We start from the raw sequence: 20,252 nt of genomic DNA, 5'->3' as shown, positions 1-20,252 counted from the left end.
GAAAGTTAATAAAAACTTGGTGAATTGCCAAGAACTGAACGTAGTCTCAATGATAAAGAAAAACTAATATAAATCTCTATGTGCATATGTTCTTTATGCTTATCTGTTTATAATGATGATAGCTTGCTTGCGTTTATCTGTGAAAAATTTGTTTTTAAGTCTCTCAAGTATTGTTTGTCTTATTATGTTTTAGAAATTCTTGTTTCTTTGTTTTAATGAACAAATGATAGCTTTTGTTTTTCGGAAAGGCTTGTGAAAATTCCTATATATCATGATTCAAAATCTCTTGTGATTTTTGCCTTTACACCCTAGTATTCAAGGTTAAGGGCTAGTTATCAAAATCATGTGTGAATCCCTCCCTCATATATATTAGGGTGCTTGTAGCGAGATAGACTATTTTAACAACTTTACATGAGTTAGGTTAGCAGGAAAAACTTGAAATTGATCCTAAGTGTGAATCGGGTTGATCATGAGTCACAACCCAAAGGGTACATTAACAAATTAGAATTCAATTAAAATATAATTTTTGAAATAATTATTATAAAAGTGAACAAATTTATTATATACATATGATAATTTGTAATTAAGGAAAGTGTAAAAGAATTACGTTATCATTATATATCAACTATTATTAATTGCTAGTTTGTTAATAGGAGGAATAAAATTGGTGACTTTTTTTTCCTTCTTTCTTAACCATCCAATCAACCTTATATTTCTTTATAATTATAATATATAAATATTTATTTAATTAAACAAATGAATTCATTTTCTCTTTTATTATTTAATTCATTTTTAAAATATGAAGCAATAATTTTACTTTTGTCTCTTAAGTTACCTTTCATGTATTATTCATTTGTAATTTATAATATTATAAAGATTTTTTCTATTTTTATTCAGACCTTAATAGAATTTCTTATATTTGTTTATATTGTTTATAGACATAACAATGGGGCGCCTTGTGAATGGGTATATGGTTCCTTGTCCTTGTACCCACTTTCCTATTTTGTTCCCATCCTCAACAGGGCATAAAAAAATTTTCTCCATCCCCTTCCTGTTGAGAATCAGATATACTCACTCTTGTCCAAAAATTTTTAAAAAAATAATTTTTCACAAAAAATAATTTTTAAAAAAATTGAACAAAACGAAATATATTATTTATTCAAGGAGTTATGTTTAGACGATCAACTTGCAGTAAAAAAAATTCTATAAAAATCATATTTTCATTACGTAAAAGTTATCCCAAGACTTAAGACTTAAAAAATAATGTAATTCCTTATAATTTATGTTTGCGTTTAGAGTTTCAGTTTGAATCTTAAAAATAATAAACAAAAAATAGTAAATATAAAAATCTAATAAAAGTAATTAAGTGATATATATATATATATATATATATATATAAAATATAAAATATAAAATAAAAGTAATTTAGTAATTATATGTATCCGCTACAGAAATAACCAGACAAATACCCATACCCATTAAAAAAAAAAAAATATTACCCGTTACTCAAAATAAGAATTATCCGTCAAAGTTGTGACGAGTGATTCCCGCGGATACAAATTTATTTTCCAAGTCTAATTGTTTAACAACATTATCAAATTATGTAGGGAACGTGGTCGTGAGGTTGAGTGACAGACTGACTGGTATAGTCTTACCTTTTAAGCGATCCAGTGGTTGGGTTGTTGTGGGACATCACACCATGAAATTGCTTCAATTGGATGTCCTAAGCAATGTTGTTATTTATTTAAACTAGTAATCAAGTCTTTAATACCGATTTAACGGTACATGAAATATATTAACTTTTAAAATAATCAATTTAATCAATTAAATATTATTTTACCAGTAATAAAAAGTAAACTAGAATTACAGAATGTAATCATTTAAAACTTTTATTTTTGAAAATTCTTAAAATTTATATTTTACCAATAATTTGTAAGTGCTTCATTATTTTTAATGTTAATTGAATATTTTTTAACATTAATTAAAAGAGTTAAAGAACGGAAAAGAAATACTCATTTAAATGAATAATTAACTACAGAAAAATGTATGCTTAACTTATTATGAGAAGTTAGAAAATATATATTATAAAAGACCGAAGACTTGCTTTAGAAAAAAAAAAAGACCAAAGTCTAAAACACTGCAAGGAAAATAACTTACTTATGGACAAAACTTGTCACCAGAAATCCAAAATCGGTAAATAGATGTATAAAAGACTTTGTCCTACAGACGTTTTAGAATTCAACTTTGAGGGTACATATAGTGACAGTTAATAGTTTATCACCATAGGTTTTACCTATGGATATATTTTTACCTATAAACTGACACTATAGACAACATCTACAATTTCGAATGTGTAGGTAAAATGTATTAATTTATACCTACAATCTCTAAATGTAGGTAAAAGTCATTTACTCGTATCTACGATAATATGTAGGTAAAGACCATATAATAATAATAATAGTTCACAATTACGCTCTTTGTTGATTACAATTTTTTAATTAAATATATTTTATTTTTCTTTTAAAAAATAATATAATTGAAAGAAGAGTTATTGAAACTTGAAATAGAAGGAACCACCCACAATTTATACACTTGATAATTGAAACTTAAAATATTACTTCCTATTTCTTTTGTTTGAATTTCTTGTGTACTTGAATTTCACAAGTCAATAGGTAAACACAATCATATGTATAATTTTGAATTTAATTAACAACTACTCAAGAGATCTAGAATATCAATGTCTTTCCAATCAAAGCATTCTCACATCTTCATCACCATCTAAACCATGTTCCTGAAACAACAATATCAGTTATTAAGATAGCATCACTAATATCATATACCAATATTCAACAAAATATAAGCATCCATATTTCAAAAAAAAAAATCATCTGTTTCAAATGGCATTGTCACTGCATTAGGTTCACTAACTTCTATGTGTTGGACAAGTGGCCTCAGAAATTTTAAGAAAGGGGGGTTGAATTAAGATTTCGTTGACTATTCCTAATTGAAAATTTCCTTTTCTTAGATATTCCCTAGATTCAATTATTTCTTTAATTATTAGTTACTCGAATAACAAATAAAGAAATAGAAAGTAAAAGAGATTAAGGAAGAGAGAATGCAAAACCGGATTTATACTAGTTCGACCACAACCCGTGCCTACGTCCAGCCCCTAAGCAACCCGCTTGAGATTTCCACTATCCTTGTAAAATCCTTTACAAGCAATGAACCACAAAGGACTTTCCTCCTTTGTGTTCAGTGATTACAACTAAGAAGTTATTCCCACTTCTTACAATGAATCCAAAGAAACGTTGGTCCCTTGTGTCCAGTGATAACAACCAAGAAGTTATATCCACTTCTTGCAATGAACCCAAAAGACGTTGGTCTTTTGTGTCCAGTGATCAACCAAGAAGCAAATCCTGCTTCTTGCAATGGACCCAAGGAACGTTGGTTCCTTGTGTTCAGTGTTTGCAACCAAGAAGACCTTCTCTTGAAAACAATCACTAAGAGTAGGTTTCTTGAAAAGCTTTTTGTAAGAATGGAAGAGAGGAAGAAAATAGAATAGCACAAGTTTTTGCCCAATGAACTTTTCTTGACAAAGCAAAAACTCTTAGAAAGAAGTTTTAGAAATCTTTTTTTTGAAGTTCGTGCCATGGTCACATATTTATAGCCATTTGATGGCTCTTGAAGAAACCATTTTAAAAGTTGTGATTCTTGGAAATTTCTTCAAAACCAGTCACTTTAAAAGTTATGACCTTTGGCAATTTTTCAAAACCAGTCACGGTAAAAGTTGTGACTCTTGGAAATTTTTCAAAACCAGTCACTGGTAATCGATTACCATTATGGTGTAATCGATTACACAATTTATTTTATCAAAGGTTGTGACTCTTCATGTTGAAGTATGAAATCCAACATTCAGAACCACTGGTAATCGATTACAAATATTGTGTAATTGATTATGCTATTTTGAAAATATTTTGTCACAAGTTGTGACTCTTGAGATTTGAAATTCAACATTCAAAAACATTGGTAATCGATTACATGCTCATGGTAATCGATTACTACTTTGTAAAATAGTTATAAAACTGTTTCGGGCTTCTAGTAATCGATTACTGCCTTATGGTAATCGATTACTAGAGAGTAAAAACTCTGGTAAAAGATTTTTCTTTGAAAAATTCTTTTAGAAAAATTGTGCTATTCAATCTTTTCTTTGAAAAATTCTTTTTATACTTATCTTGATGCTTTTCTTGAGGTTCTTGCATATCTTGAGTCTTCTCTTGAATCCTCACTTGAATCTTCTTGATTTCTTTAATCTTTTTTGAATGTATCTTTTTAAAAATCTTTGGCATCATCAAAATAATCTTGGAAGCTTTGCTTCTACACTATGTTCTTGTAGCCAGATAAGTAAAGATCGATAAACATGTCCTCTGACCTGCTAGTTAGCAAAATGAAGAATTTGCATGCAAAAATTTTGAAGGTAAAGATCATCAATGGATTAAGGATGTGTAAGGTGAATACCATTCTGATTGTGGTGGAGGAGGATCTTCACATGTTGAACTACTCATGAAATTTGTGGTATCTATAACAAAGACAACCACTTAGATAACTGAAGTTACTCATTAACTACAGATACATGTCTGAAACACCAAAATGTTGATGCTCCAAGAGTAGTAGAATATCAATTGCCTATTAGATTAATATAACAAAGTACAAATATTGGGGACATGACAAGGTAGCACTTGGCTGCAACCCCCTGTCCCTGGCTACTGCAAAAGTTGTTTCCTATCATCATCATATTGTAATATTATTGACAAGACTATTTTTGATAGTATGGTCATCGGGAATTAATGCAAATATATAAATAAAGCTAGCAGGTTATGAGGTTAATATTACTCACCAACAGCTACTTCATCAGCTAGGGTTCCTGTCTATTGGTTAGTTTCAAATTTACTTTCAAGGAAGAGTGATCCTCATTGTTGTTACCATCATATATTTGTTGAGGATTTTCTTTTGTAGTTTCCTTGCAGTGATACATTTCTAAATTATCATCCTGAGAAAAAAAATAGAAAGCATTTCCTTTACCAAGATTAGAAAGAAAAAAATTACTTGCAAGCACAGAAAAAAAACTCAATACATTTCAAGACTAAAAACTGGGCAATGATTTTCAAGCAATATTGTGGTATGGTTTGATAATAATCGTATGATCTAATATGAAGGCAAGGCAACATTATGCAGCTTGCTTGAGCTTCTTTGTGTTGCCGGCAATGTACTTCCCTTGGTGGATACTTGTTGTAACTCAAGCTCACTTGGCTGTCTTGAGCCGTCACCGGTGTAAGTTCTGGCACCATATGGACTTCCACCTTTCACTTTCTCCATCTCAAACATGTCGGCATTGAATGTGTAACCGATTGGAATGAGTATCATTCCATGATGAACTAGTTGAGTGATAGCAGTGAGCTTGCCAAGGATTCCACATGCTAATATTTGTTTGGAGCCCTACCTGGTAGATGAAAAAAAACCTATCCCCATTATCTTTACCAATAGAATATGAAATAAGGACCTGGGGAGTCCTTTTTTGAACAACATGCAGCCTAATTCCTGAAACAAAACCACAAACAACAAAAAGGAAGAATAATTGAAGCAATTAATGGTTGGGAAAAAAATCCCTTCTAAAGTTCATATAACACAAAATATAAGATCTTCAAAGATAATCAGCCTAACATATTGAGAGTAAGAGGAAAAGTCTTCCAAATTTCATCAATCTTATTGTAACAATTAATGGTTGGAAACCAAAACAAAAGAAATGTAGAGGTAAATGAGAAAATTGAAGCAAAGTAATATGTTCACATGTATTTTGACATATTAACATACCAAAATGTCTCTTCTTCAACAATGACATGCAACCATCACCTGATGCAACAAAATGTGACCAAGAATGATATGAAAAGTTCCCTTCTAATGCTTTATTGTCACTTAGATGCTTTCCCTGCAAATGCTTATGACTTTTTAGATACTTCTACATCATCATTGCTTTCTTTACCATTGTCACTTCCTCCCTTCCAATTAAAATTATTCATATTTTAATTGCTTATGAACACTGGTCAAAAACTAGTCGTGTTACCTATTGCAATTTATGCAAACATTAGGACACTACCAAGAAAAGGAGTATCTAGAAGAATAAAACTACAAAAATGTGAGACAAGGGTCCTAGAGGACTAGTAGTATGTTTTGTCTTCCTTCTATACAAAAATATGAATACATAAATAATAATTATATCTATTTCCAGATTCATTGGCGTTTGAACATATGATTTTTATTTAATATCTCTTTAGAATGCTTAATATCTATTTTAATATCCTTTTTCATCCTTGCATGACTAATATCCCTCTCCTTCCTTACCCACTTAAATAAATTTCATACAATATCCAATAGCATCTTCGAATAAAAAAGACAGGAACCAACACTAACTTAAGATCGTATCTAAAATAGATGCCAATAAATACACACCTAGTCGAACCTGGCTTTCGTGCCAAATATTTTCTAACATCAACCTGCAAAGCAGCAAGTTCACCACTTTGAATTAATCTCATACACCAAGAGCTGGCAAAACTTGATGCAGGGAAGTAGTCATTTGCAACCCTTAGCCAACACTTGAGACTCATGTCAAATAAGAAAGCATGACAAGTGGCATAAACGACAAGAGGAGAACCAGATTTTGATAGCTTTGCATATAAAACTTTAATAGTGTCTAAAAAAGAAAATATAAAAAATTATAGAAACCAAAGCATATGAAAAGTTCTCATAGAAACAAAGTTGTCCTATCCAAAACATATGTAGGTAATATATTGTACCAGCATCTTTAGTAGATGAGTTAGGACTTGAAGCAATAAGAGAAGCCAATGAGTCATGAAGGAGACATGTTTTGTTGAATAAATCCCATAAATAAAGAGATTTGTTTCTTGTTACCAGCAACAATTTCCAACACTCATCACAGTCTATAAATGTTGTTGCAGATCCCATCATCATGATAGGCATTGCTCGTCTCCCACACTTTGTGTAAATCTTCTCAAAAGCAAACAAAAGACAGAAGACATATATTACAAAGTGTAGGTTCTAAATCTGGCCCATGCATTTGACTACATAATACATATTGTACACTTACAAGTGAAAAAAAAAGGTTTGAACCACATTAGTCATTAGTCACTTAAGAGTACAAAAACACATCCTTGAATTGAATAATCCTAATTTTTTTTACTGAATACCAAAAGATAATCGGAGAAAAGATAGTTGCTTTCCTATAGTGGCTTGTAGTTTCACCCACTTAGATATCAATTGATATAGAATAGTCAATGTGTCATACTTATAGGAGCAATTATTACAATCAGTGAGCTTTTGCCTGTAGCATGTGCAGAGGGAGTGTACACTAACAACTTGTACAAAGTTAATAAATGCAAAGGAAGGAGACTCTTTCTATGATTAAAAAAATGGACAACAAAAGACAAAATAGTTATTTTCAAATAATTTTTAAACATACAATAGTGTAACTTTTCAATGCTAGCTTGTAAAACTTGCTACAAATAGGCATAAAGCATGCAATGAAATCCACACAAAGATAATTTTAAAATATTAAAGCATGTGATGAAACTTTAAAGTTTATACTATTTTAAATTTTTAACTTATTCCAAACATTTATGCTCCAAACAACAAAAAAGAAAAAGAAAATAATGATATTAGAGAGAGATGATCTAGTCTCTAGAGGTTTTCTTGTCATATGAAGAAAATTTAATGTAATGAATGTAAGGTACAAGTACAACTACAACAAGCAATGATACAATATAATAGAAATCATAACAAAAATAATGACATTACATTTAACATATAGTCTCTCTAACTATATTTAGGAACCTTTCTCAATTAATCATACTGCAAACACCAACAAATTTTTTTAAATGAAAATATTGTGCATTCTACCTCTTAACAATAATCAGATAAAAAACATAACCAAACAACTTAGCAATGGAATTCACTTCCTTACCAACAATGAGATACACAATGGAGAGCATGAAAACAATCATGGAGGGAATGAACAAAATCATCTAGTAATAATCAGCAATATCCTGGTCTGTGAGATAAAAAGCACTAGGAAACAGGTTTGAATCTGGACCATCTTTCACACCTAACTATATGGATTAAAGCCTTCGATTGACGCAGAATGCCCTTCTTCCATCGCTACTCAGAAACACAATTTTCAAACTGATAACAATGAACATGACGATTGCGAGCATGATGACGGCCACGGAAGCAACCGTTACGGGTCTGTGAAGCTTACCCCATGCCTTGTCTTCTTCTTTGAGGCTCTCATACTTGTGCTTCATCATGAACACTTGGCAAAGTGCATCGCGAGATTAAGCTGGCATGGATTTGTGGAATCTAGGGTTTCAAGCCTGCTCTAAAATTGGATTTTTGAAGCCCTAACATGCTGCTCCAATTAATCGATTTTTATTTTAGTGAAAAGTGTATGGCTTTGAAGAAAATGGAATTTGGAAGATGGCAAAGAAACTTGAGAATAGTAACAATGATAGAAACTTGTAACTACAGGCTTAGGGTTTGAATCGTCAATTAACAAATTGGAAGTTGAAACTAAACGTGGAGGAGATGATAAAGTTTATTCGATTTCGGTGCTCTCTCTAGTAAATTCTTTAATTTTTTGAAATACGCTTTTTATTTTTTAGGTGACCATCACAAAGTTGCTTTCATAATTTGGTACGTCGACGACAAGGGGTATGCATAATTTGGAATGAAATGAATAATTATTTTTCATTTTATACTTTTTTATTTTTTTATTTTAATAATTGTCATTAAATAGTGTCTAAATTAAACACTTATAATAATTGTCATTCAAAGTGTCTATAGGTATATAATGAATTTCTTGTAGTGTGAGTTTTACCTACACTAATTCATTACTGTAGGCAAAAGAAGTCCGTAGGCATAAGTATTTTTTTTTGTAGTGAAAGAATATATATATATATATATATATTGTATATTTATATTTCCATTTTGCTAACTACACCCCATAATAGCCTTTTTCCCTAAAGGGATACACCTTGGAACCTCCCTTTTCTCTTCTGAAAATGTTTTTTGGAACTATGATACTCAGTTTTGGAAATACATTTTCGAATAGGTATATATTATTCTGAAAAGACATTTCAAGTAGTAATAAAAAAAACCTTAACCAACTCACTTAGGAGCCATTGCAGCCTACAATCATTGACATTGTAAACCTAGATTGGAAAATGAATGTTTATTTGAATTCATTAAAGGAGAGAAGTCACTATCAAAAGCTTTGCTTTGCAATTGAGGTGTATAATAGATAAAATTAATTATGAATGTACCTTGAAGCGCAGTGTCACATGAAGAAAAACACACAATGTTATATGTAATATACACAATATTATATAATGAATTTGGGGTGAAGATGTGGTTCAAAATTAGAGTTTAAAAAATAATAAAGATAACATGAAAATAAGATTTTGGATTGAGTTTAAAGAACAATAATGATAGTATTAAAATAAGACTAATAAAAATGGGGTGTAACAATAATGGTAGAAAAAACATAAAAATGGTAACAGTGCATACGTTCAAGGATCAAATCAATAAAGTTGGTCTAATGTCTTCTCCTTCAGTCTTGCAATCATATATTTATCTGGAGGATTTAGAGGTCCTTCTCTATTTCACTGTTTTTTCCTCATCATATGTGATCATTATATATATATATATATATATATATATATATATATATATATATATATATATATTGTCTTGCTCGCAACAATAACATGATGATGGAACTTAAGTTCATTACTAAAAAAAAGGCCTTCTACATCGGCTCTAATGACATTTCTACATCGGTTATGACGTGTGGTGGTAACACAGTGTCGTTGAATACCGACATCGGTTGGAGGACCGTCTTTGAAGGGTGACCTTTCTGATGCAATCCTACCCCGCAAGGGCATTGGGTAGAAGACTCCAAGTAGATTGGCTAGAGATCCAAGGGAAGACCCTAGGGTTCTCATGAGCCTTAGGGTAGATTTCAAGCCCATGGGCTAAGTATGAGCCCACTTATCTTTGTAAATATTAGAATAGGTATTTCCTTCGTCTGGGCCTTGTATTTTGGCCATTCTAGTAGTATAGGGTTTTAGCCTTGTATTTCGGGGCATTTTGAGTAGTCTTTGTAGTAAGGACTTTTTTTTGTATTTTCATGTTTTTTGTCATGGGGGTGAGCTTAGCTATTATAGGGGGTGTGTAGCTAAGCTCTAGCTTCTCATCTCAAGGAGGTGAGCTTAGCTATTAGAGAGGTATGTGTAGCTAAGCTCAAGCTTCTTTAGGAATCTTTTTAAGGAAGTTTCTCAAGGAGGTGAGCTTAGTTATGAGAGGGGTGTGTGTAGCTAAGCTCTAGCTTCTCAAGGAAGTTTTCTCAAAGAAGCTTCTCAAGGAAGTTTTCTCAAGAAAGCTTCTCAAGGAAGCTACATAGTCTATAAATAGAAGCATGTGTAACACTTGTTGTAACTTTGATGAATGAGAGTCTTGTGAGACATACTTCAAAGTTCCACTTCTCTACCTCTTTTATTCCTTCAATTTCGTGCTCCCCCCTCTCTCTTTCTCTCCCTCTTTCTTTTCCTCCATTGAAGCATCCTCTCCAAGCTTCTTATCCAAGGCTCATCTTGGTGGTGAAGCTCCTTCTTCCATGGCTTATTCCCTAGTGGATGACGCCTCCTCTCACCTCTTCTCCTTTGTCTTCCGCTGCATTTCCATGGTGGAAAATCACCATTAAAGGACCTCATTGAAGCTCAAAGATCCAGCCTCCATAGAAGCCCCACAAGCAAGCTTCCATCACTTTCTACATCGGTTGTGTAGCTCAATCGATGTAGAATGTGAGCTTTCTACATCAGTTCTAAGGTTGAAACCGATGTTGAATGGTAGGGTTTCTACATCGGTTATCAGTCAACCGATGTAGAATTGGTAATAATGGCAAGGTTTCTACATCGGTTATAAGTCAACCGATGTAGAATTTGAAGGATTTCTACATCGTTTATTACTTAACCGATGCAGAATGGGTAGGAATGGCAAGGTTTTTACATCGGTTATAAGTCAACCGATGTAGAATTTGAAGGGTTTCTACATTGTTTATCACTCAACCGATGTAGAATAATGATTTTTATTTTATTTTTGCGAAATTTATAATTTTCCCTTCAAATATTGATGTGATGTTAAAGTGCATGATTGTGGTTTACTAAATGTAAAAATACACATATTTGAGCCAATAATAGAAAAATCACAAACTACGTGCTAATTTAACTTACTAGAGCTAATTACTATCTTAAATTGTATTAGTATTTAACTACTATATATATATAATTATATATTGTGCATTCTTCCTAATATTTCAACTTTTCAACTCAGTGCTAATTTAAAAATTAAAATTCTATACTAGGAAATAATAGCCACGTACGTTATCTAACTTTCAAACCAAACTATTGTATGAATAAATTTATTAACCTAAAAATCCAACATCTTCACATAATAAATTAAACTACCAAATCACCAATAGTCTTCAAACACTAGTTAACAGGAAACTAGCAAGGGGTCTAGCTCACTCAAATAATACCATTAACTAATGACGTAACAATTATAATTCATTGACTAACCATAAGAAAAAATTGACAGGACATAATCGCGTGTTTTGTTTTTGGTAACCTGTTCTTTAAATCCCATCATGCAAGCGTAAATAATGAGGATTCCCTACCCATGTTCACGTTAAAAGAAAAGCCCAATTGAGGCATTATCAAACAAAACTATACCAACAAAATTTGCTTATCAAACAATTCTAAATCACGAGCATAATGATTTTCATATCTGAAAAAATACCATTATGATGGATCCTTAATATTTATCATCAGAATGAAGCATCCTGCTACGAAAGTGCAACTGACCTAGTCAAGATCTTTAGCAACCACAGTGTTTCTAAGTGCCGCAAAGAAAGCAAGCTTTATTCTTTCATCTTGAACTTTCACTAAATCAAAAAAGCGTGGAACCCCCTCTGGAGTGCTTACATTCTTTTTCAACTTCGGAAGAAGATCAACTTGCTTCTCCTGAAAAAAGAAATGATATCCCAATTATATTTATCAAACAAACATCCATTTTAAGTATTATCAGCACACCAAAAACATTACAGAACCAAATAGATCATCAATCATTGGCAAATATTATTCAATCAAGGGTATTATTACAGTATGCTTTTACTCCCCAACTAGGATTTAAAAGGTTCCTAGGACTATACTCCCTCCAAAACCAATATAAAAGTGCTATTATCACTGCGTTTTTAAATTCAACTATTCAAGTACTACCTCCAATCCTTTTTATAAGAAACAAGTTTCAATGTAAACTACTCTAAAACTTGTTTCTTATAAAAAGGACTAGAGGGAGTAGTTTAAAACCCAAAAACTCAAGCTTTTAGTTGGAAGTTAATGAGTGATTTCACCATTTTCATATAAAATCTTTAAAAACAAAAAATGGTGAAATTGTTATCACATTTTTGTCACTATAGGTGAAAATAAACAAAAATTGAAACAAAAAACACTCTTATACCAACATGTCCTTAAATTAGCAAATATATCGTAGAGCATGAACTCAGTCACAGTTATACAAATCCAAGGGTCCAGAAGTAAAAGTGAACATATTTAATTCATGCCATTCAAAATATTAAACAGCCATTTAGAGACAAAAACAAGTTGATTAATATTAAAAATAAAAAAATACCAATATCATGAAAGTAGCAACACCAAGATTCTCTCTACGAAGTAACTCAACACATGCTTGAGCTGCATTAGTTGTTTCCACCACAATATAATCAAGTCCATGACATGCTGTTGATATTGCAACATCATATTTTGCTGCAAAGATTTGTAAGAAGTTAAACTAATGGAATGCGTTGATTACATACAAAGTAGAGTATTGATAAAGATAAAATTAATAGTATTGAGGCTAAATTGCAATTTTAGACCCCCTTTAATTCCTTATCCACAATTTTTGCCCCCCTATTCTTTTCCAGCAATTTTAGTACCCACATGTTAGAAACTTCGCAATTTTTGTCTAATCCTAAATTTTGCATATGTTTATTTCTTTTAATTTTTACATTTTAATTAATTAAATTATTTCTTGATAGTACCTTAATAAATAAGTGCATCCCCCAAGAATCTCGAGCATGCATGTCAGAAAGATGCCCTCTTAATTAAAGTGAAGCAGAAACTTTGGTTTGTGTTACTAGTTTTCTATGTATTCCATTTTTTGAGTTTAACCCTTTTTTGGCTTTGTTGTTGCTTATCAGGGTGAACTGTTATATCTGGAAGAAACTAAGATATCATCTTATGACTAAGCTAGCTTCAGGGAGCCACTGTTTTTTTTTGGGTATTTAGGTTTATATTTGTTAAATGCATAACAAGGACATAAAATGTGGAAAATATCATAACACAGATGAAATTTAAATTATACAGGCTAACAGCAAAGGGGATTAGTAATTTGATGGCATGGACAGAGCAATAGCACTTGAAAGTAAGAGAAGTCATTCTCACCTTATCATTTAGAAGCTTAGCCTCTGTACATGCAACTTCAAGTTTTCCATTGTGCTCAATCAAATCTTTTTCCCAAGGTTCAAGCTCAGCACGAACTTTAGCAAGCTCTGAGCGGTATTTCTCAGTTTCAACTGCTTACCAGTCAATGACAGGGTTAACAAAGGAAAAAAAATACAAGTAGCTAAAAACCCTCTATAGCACATAGGATATTAGCTCCATTTGTCTACATGGTAGATAATATTAAACAAATAAAGACCAGCTACCACAACCAAAAACACTGAAAATCAGCTTGATGCATCCCAGACAATAACAACAAAAAAACAATTTAGTCCTTGAGATAATTATATACAGTTGACTAAAATGAAAAATATAAGAACATATTTTGAAATAAATCATGCCAATATATATACATATATATACAGAGAGTCATGATTATCTGCTATTAGAATAAGGAACCTAACTTGACTAAGCACTTCAATGGTAAAATAGAATGGAAAATGAAAAGTTGCAACTGCAAGGAAGAATGCTTAACAACTTAAGTATCAAAAAAGTTTTAAAGAGGTTTTGACTAAGGTATAACGATTGGAGATGCATCACCACTTAAGCAAAGCAAATTTAATTAAAAGCAACTTCTAATATATTGTTGGATATAAAAAAGAAAAGACTTCACCTTTGGAACTCTCTGTGATTTCTTCTAAGACCTTATCCTCATCAAGCAACAACTTTTGCAATTTTGGGATATTGTCCTCAAGTTTTGGTATCAGAACAGTTGATTCCTCACCCTCTTTTATAAGGGCTTCAATTTTTTATGAATCATGATATAGAAAGTATATACAAAAGGATAAGATGTCTCATTAACACATACTTTTACTTTCAGTTGCCATAAACTATGACTTCCCTCTACCTTTTCTACTTTATCCTCAAGCTTTTTGATCTTCTGATTCACGTGCTTAAAATCCTCTCGATACTTCACATCCTGCCTCTCAAACTCTTTGAACTCTTCCTTGCACTTCCTCATATCATTATCTAACTCATATTTTATGAAAATGAAAGAAAAAAATAATGACTAGATTACTTCCTCAAAAGCTTATCATTAAGAATAATATGACCAGCAATATAATCATGCAAACTGATTCAATTTGAAAACCCGTGTCATCCAAACCTCTTGTCTTTTCATGCAAACTGCCTCAATAAATTAATCATCCTACTAACAGTCTATTCGGTTGCCAAATCATTTCCCGCACATAAAATCTACATCATAGTCGATGCAAAACAAACATTTTATAAGGGAAAAGTGGATCCAGAATCTGACAGCAGTAACTAAGAGAACTAGCATTGAAAGTACCTCGGCAAAAACTGCAACAATTTTGGAAAGATATTGATTGTTGGGACCTATAAGTTCTCTATCAGATCTGAAATTGAATGGAAGTGTGTATCAATACATATGCCGAATATTGAAGTCAACAAGCAACAGGAACAAGAGGAAGCAGGTTAGGTAAATAACAACAAAAAAAAACATGTTCGGGATCATAATCCTACCTTTCAACCATTGAACAAAGTTGGTCATGCACAACCTTAGCTTCAATTAAATCACCTTTTATAGGCAAGCAACTTAGCCAGGCAGGAACAACCTGATATCAAGCAATAATGATTGAAGTTAGAAATAAAAAACATAGGCAGAGGATTTTTCTCTAAACTTTCATTTCCATAAGGATTTAAAAAATCAGTGTCAGAACTCAGTACCCATCTTAACCTAAAACCAAGATTTGCAGCCTATGAATTTCAGAGAACCCAGCAAGTGATTGATAATAACAAATTATGAATAGAATTCATCCCATAATCAATTACTGGACTTGAAGAAGAGTTTTTCTAATGTGAATAACTTGGGCAAATTCTTCTCTAAGCCTCAAGAATTTATAACAGTAGAAAATTAAATACCTTAATCCTTAGGTTTAGCTGTTTAGGGATTGAATAAACTTAATATAGAAACCATAATCTTTTCTATTCTATCAACAACTACCACGCAAAATAGAGTTCAAAGTCTTTAATTTAATTATTCACGAAAATATTAATAGTTGTCTGTGTGTGTATCCAGAAACAACAAATCCCAAGCAGCAGTTTTTCCACCGCTGGAGAAAACAGAGCCTGCCTAAGAAGCCCCAAAGTAATTTCAGCAAAGGATGAAAGATGACAGCCCTCCAGATTATCAGGATTCCATCTGGATAAAAGTCAAAACCATACTCTAATGATAAAAAACAAAACAAAACAAAAAAAAAACATTATGAGATGCAGTGGCATTAAAAAATACTAACCCAAGCACTTGACTACCAACCTATACTTTTTCAAATGACATTGGGATCACAAGCAAGATTAGGTAAACAAGAACAACATTTTAAAAGACTGCGGAGACATGGAGCACCAAATTGTAAAATACCTGTGCTGCATTTATGCTATCACGATGGAATTGGCATATTTTTCCAAGAGCTGAGACGACATTGTCATATGCTATTATGTTATCAGCATGTAGTGCATTTGGATGCCTTATCACAACATCTAACCTTGAAAGTGCCTCTGCAATAGAACAGAAAAATTTATCCAAAAAATATATATAGTAAGGCATGACAAAAAAATAAGCAAATGGTATTGTGCAACTAACCTCCAACAAGGGGGTTGAAAACAGATCCACCAAACTCAGCACAAACACCAACACCATAAATAACAGCCTGCAAAGAAATTTAATTGTTTTGTTAAATAGTGCCTCAATTATGTCCCAAAACTGAATAAGCAACATTAAAATATAATAAACCAAGATGGGGCAATGAACATGTCGAACATCGGGATATTCATCGTTGCAAGCTTCGAGTAAGAATGGAAGAAAAGAATCATAATATCTGTAGCAACAACATAAAAAAACATTTAGAACAATCATTCAGAGTAAAGGGAATAAAATAATTTTATGCATGAAATTGCAGACAATCAACAATAAGAACAAAAGAAAAGGGGACCCCAAAAAGGAGAGAGATCTTACTTAAGAGCGGCTTCACGACCATGCTCAGCAACATCATCAAATATAAAAATGGCAATTCTCCTTTACTCTGAGGTTTTGTCTTTACCCTGATTATTGAATATCAATAAGGGAGAAGGGGAATTGGATCAAAAAACAGAATGGCAAATATGTCTAAGCAATGGCCACCTGTACAAAACTTAAAAAGTGTGTAGTCACATACATATTAGCAAGCAGATTGGTAATAAATTAGCAACTGTCAACAATCCAAATTATTTTACTTGTGGACCAGGGAGGGGGAGTTAGCACATCAACAAGTTCCATTAATAAAAACACATAATTTCATACAATAACATTTCAGGAGGAAGCAGTGTCATAATAGTGCTAGTACATACAAATAGGAAACATATTACAGGGATTAATTTAACAAGGCAATACTACATGGATTAATTCAACATGGAAAATACTACAGGGACAAAAGTCAACAAGGACCAAAAGCAAAAAATCCTATTTTTCAGGGATTAAAACTGAAGAATTTTTTGTAAGGACTAAAACCGAAAATGGGGTACATAATGAGGACTGAGCCTTTAGTAAATTAGCATTATTTTGAATTTTTAGTAATTCTGGATGGCCTAGTTATCAATCTATGCCTAAATCGCATGTACCGAGTTTTGGGAAACTTAAACTTGATTTGAGAACTGAAAAATTGCTTATAGTTGTTTCTCCATCCAAACTGTACTCCCCCCTCTCTTTCTTCTCCATTTCTACCCTTTTCTGTCCCTCTCTCACATGTGCTCAATTTCTTCCCTTTCCTTTCTCCCTTACCGATTCTTACATGAGTGTTGCAAAAGAATAATCTGTATTTTATGATGTTTATACTTTATAGGCACTGCATAAAATGAGCAAGAATAAGTAACCACGCCATTAATATCCTCTTGCAAAAAGTCAGAAAAAAATTTCCCTAATTATTCAATCCATGCTACATTTCACCATCTTGTAATACACAAATTCTATTCTATATAATCCAAGACACAACATTACAGAGCCAGACCACACCTCATGGACATAATTTTCTCCCATAAATCATTTTGGGTATCAATTTTTCCTTCACTTACATAATTATTTGAGATAAGGTAAATAAGATTATATATATCGGAATTGTAACATAATTCCAATAAAAAGATGAGTGTACAAATCTTCCATCCAGATAGATGAATGTTACAAACATTTATGCATTCATTCAATGCATCCAACATGCTTGCACAAATTTCTACTTCTGGCTCCTGGAAGACAGCAAAAATATATATTGATACAAAGCCAAAAAATTTGCAGAATAGACACCATAGTAGATAGGCAGGACTTTAACCTTGTGTAAAGCCTCCACCAAATTTGGTATTATATAATCAGAAAGCTGTTTCACATAAGTCTCATCACGACCTTGTGATTGTCCCTTCACTACAGCTGATTTTGCCGAGGACAATAGTTCCGGCATGGCTATAAACAAAGCAGACAGGTGAATATTTAAAAAAAATCAAAAAGGGCTACTGGAAATAAACAAACTACAAGTGAGATTTTGGTTCTTACAGAGCCAAGAAAATACCTGAAACTGCTGCCTTCCTAACTGTTGGATCAAGTGGCCTCAGAATAATTAAGAAGGGGGGGGGTTGAATTAATTATTCCTAAACCTTTACCAATTAAAAAATTACTCTTTTAAGGGTTTTACTAAATTGTGAAGAGAATGAGGAGTAGAAGAGAAACTTAACAGAAAGTAAAAGCGGAAAATAAATGCACAGCGGAAAGTAAAAGAGTAGGGAAGAATGAAACAAACACACAAGAGTTTTTATACTGGTTCGGCAACAACCCGTGCCTACATCTAGTCCCCAAGTGACCTGCTGTCCTTGAGATTTCTTTCAACCTTGTAAAAATCCTTTTTCAAGCAAAGATCCACAAGGGATGTACCCTCCCTTGTTCTCTTTGAATCTAGTGGATGTACCCTCCACTAGAACTGATCCACAAGAGATGTACCCTCTCTTGTTCTCAGTCAACAACCCAAGTAGATGTACCCTCTACTTGTACCACAAAGGATGTACCCTCCAATGTGTTAAGACAAAGATCTCAGGCTGTTAAACCTTTCATACTTTGTGAATGGGGATACAAAAGAATTCTCAGGCGGTTAGTCCTTTGAACACTTTTGTATTAGGGAAAGGGAAGAATCAAAAGAATTCTCAGACTGTGTCATTTTGAATTCTTTGACAAGGGAGAAGGGAGACACAAAAGAATTCAGGCGGTTAGTCCTTTGTTCTTTTGGAAAAGGGAGAAGAGAGACACAAAAAGAATTCAGGCGGTTAGTCCTTGGCGAATTCTTTTTGGCAAAGGGAGAAGAGAATGAAAAGATGAATAGCACAAGTTTTCAAGGTTTGGAAAACTAGAAAACTTCAGAAAGCTTTTGGTACAAAGAAGAAGAAGAAGTTCAAAGAGATTCAAGGCTTGTAAAGGATTGTATGAAATAAGTGTTTTTTTATATTCTTGAAATGAAAAACAAAGCCTTGCTTTTATAGACTCTTCATGTCTGGTCAAGAAGACCATTTAGAAGAGTTATAACTTTTAGAAAAACTTAAAACCAATTTGAAAAAGTCAAAACCTTTTTGAAGAGTTACATCTTTTGATTTTTTCAGAAACAGTCACTGGTAATCATTTACCAAATTAGTGTAATCGATTACACAAGGCTTTTAAGTGAAAGGATGTGACTCTTCACATTTAAATTTGAATTTCAACATTCAAGGGCACTGGTAATCGATTACCAAATCATTGTAATCGATTACAGCCTTTTGAAAATAATTGAAACGTTGTAAATTCAGTTTGAAAACTTTTTCAAACTCATTTTGCTACTGGTAATCGATTACACCAATATGGTAATCGATTACCAGAGAGTAAAAACTCTTTGGTAAAGGTTTTGTCAAAAACTCATGTGCTATTCAAAGTTTTGAAAAAACTTTTTAATACTTATCTTGATTGAGTCTTTTCTTCATTCTTGAATCTTGAGTCTTGAATCTTGATCTTGATTCTTGAGATCTTGAATCTTGAATCTTGAATCTTGAATCTTGAATCTTGATTCTTGATTCTAGGCTTTCTTCTTGAGTCTTGAATTCCTCTTGATTCTTGAACTCTTGACTTGTTCTTGATTCACTTGAGATGTTCTTTGATTCACTTGAGTTGTTCTTTGATCTTTGAGCTTTTTGTTCATCACCTTTGTCATCATCTTTTGTTGTCATCATTGTTATCATCAAAACACCTTTGAATCACATTCACCATGAAGCTTTGCTTCTACACTAACTTCTTCATGGAAGTAAAATTTAAGAAGAGGAACCAATGTGAAAGCAACCTAGATAATTCCAAAGTTAGCCTATAAAATATTCTGGACTGGAAAATGCCAACAAAATATAAAAGTCAACCTAGTCAATCCAAGGAAAAAATCCTTCCTTCAACTCATCAGCATAACAACATAGCATGTTACAAGTAGTGGCCTTCTCCTCCAACACACTAGTCTTAATGCCTATCCTTTTTGATGCAATCCTACCCCGCAAGGGCATTGGGTAGAAGACTCCAAGTAGATTGGGCTAGAG

The 20,252-nt window shown here is 32.5% G+C and overlaps 1 protein-coding gene and 1 long non-coding RNA gene across 2 annotated transcripts; both read right to left on the bottom strand.

Moving 5' to 3' along the window:
• Window positions 1-14,775: 14,775 nt before the first annotated feature.
• On the bottom strand, window positions 14,776-17,006 carry LOC114404579 (importin-5-like). The gene is made up of 7 exons (XM_028367481.1): window positions 16,978-17,006; window positions 16,432-16,516; window positions 16,282-16,348; window positions 16,060-16,196; window positions 15,165-15,256; window positions 14,971-15,037; window positions 14,776-14,876 (listed from the first exon to the last, which is right to left on the bottom strand). Exons 1-7 carry the CDS (start codon window positions 17,004-17,006, stop codon window positions 14,841-14,843), a joined length of 513 nt encoding a protein of 170 aa, XP_028223282.1. The 3' UTR covers window positions 14,776-14,840.
• Window positions 17,007-17,858: 852 nt separating this feature from the next.
• Window positions 17,859-18,246, bottom strand: LOC114404554. The gene is made up of 3 exons (XR_003665035.1): window positions 18,230-18,246; window positions 17,996-18,123; window positions 17,859-17,912 (listed from the first exon to the last, which is right to left on the bottom strand). It is a non-coding gene; the product is annotated as an uncharacterized LOC114404554 (long non-coding RNA).
• Between the last annotated feature and the right edge of the window lie 2,006 nt (window positions 18,247-20,252).

This window comes from Glycine soja, unplaced genomic scaffold (assembly GCF_004193775.1).
Source record: "Glycine soja cultivar W05 unplaced genomic scaffold, ASM419377v2 tig00104511_1_pilon_84547_1256723, whole genome shotgun sequence".
Taxonomy (NCBI): domain Eukaryota; kingdom Viridiplantae; phylum Streptophyta; class Magnoliopsida; order Fabales; family Fabaceae; genus Glycine; species Glycine soja.
The sequence above is the reverse complement of the archived record's forward strand: the minus strand, read 5'-3'. Positions and strand labels throughout refer to the sequence as shown.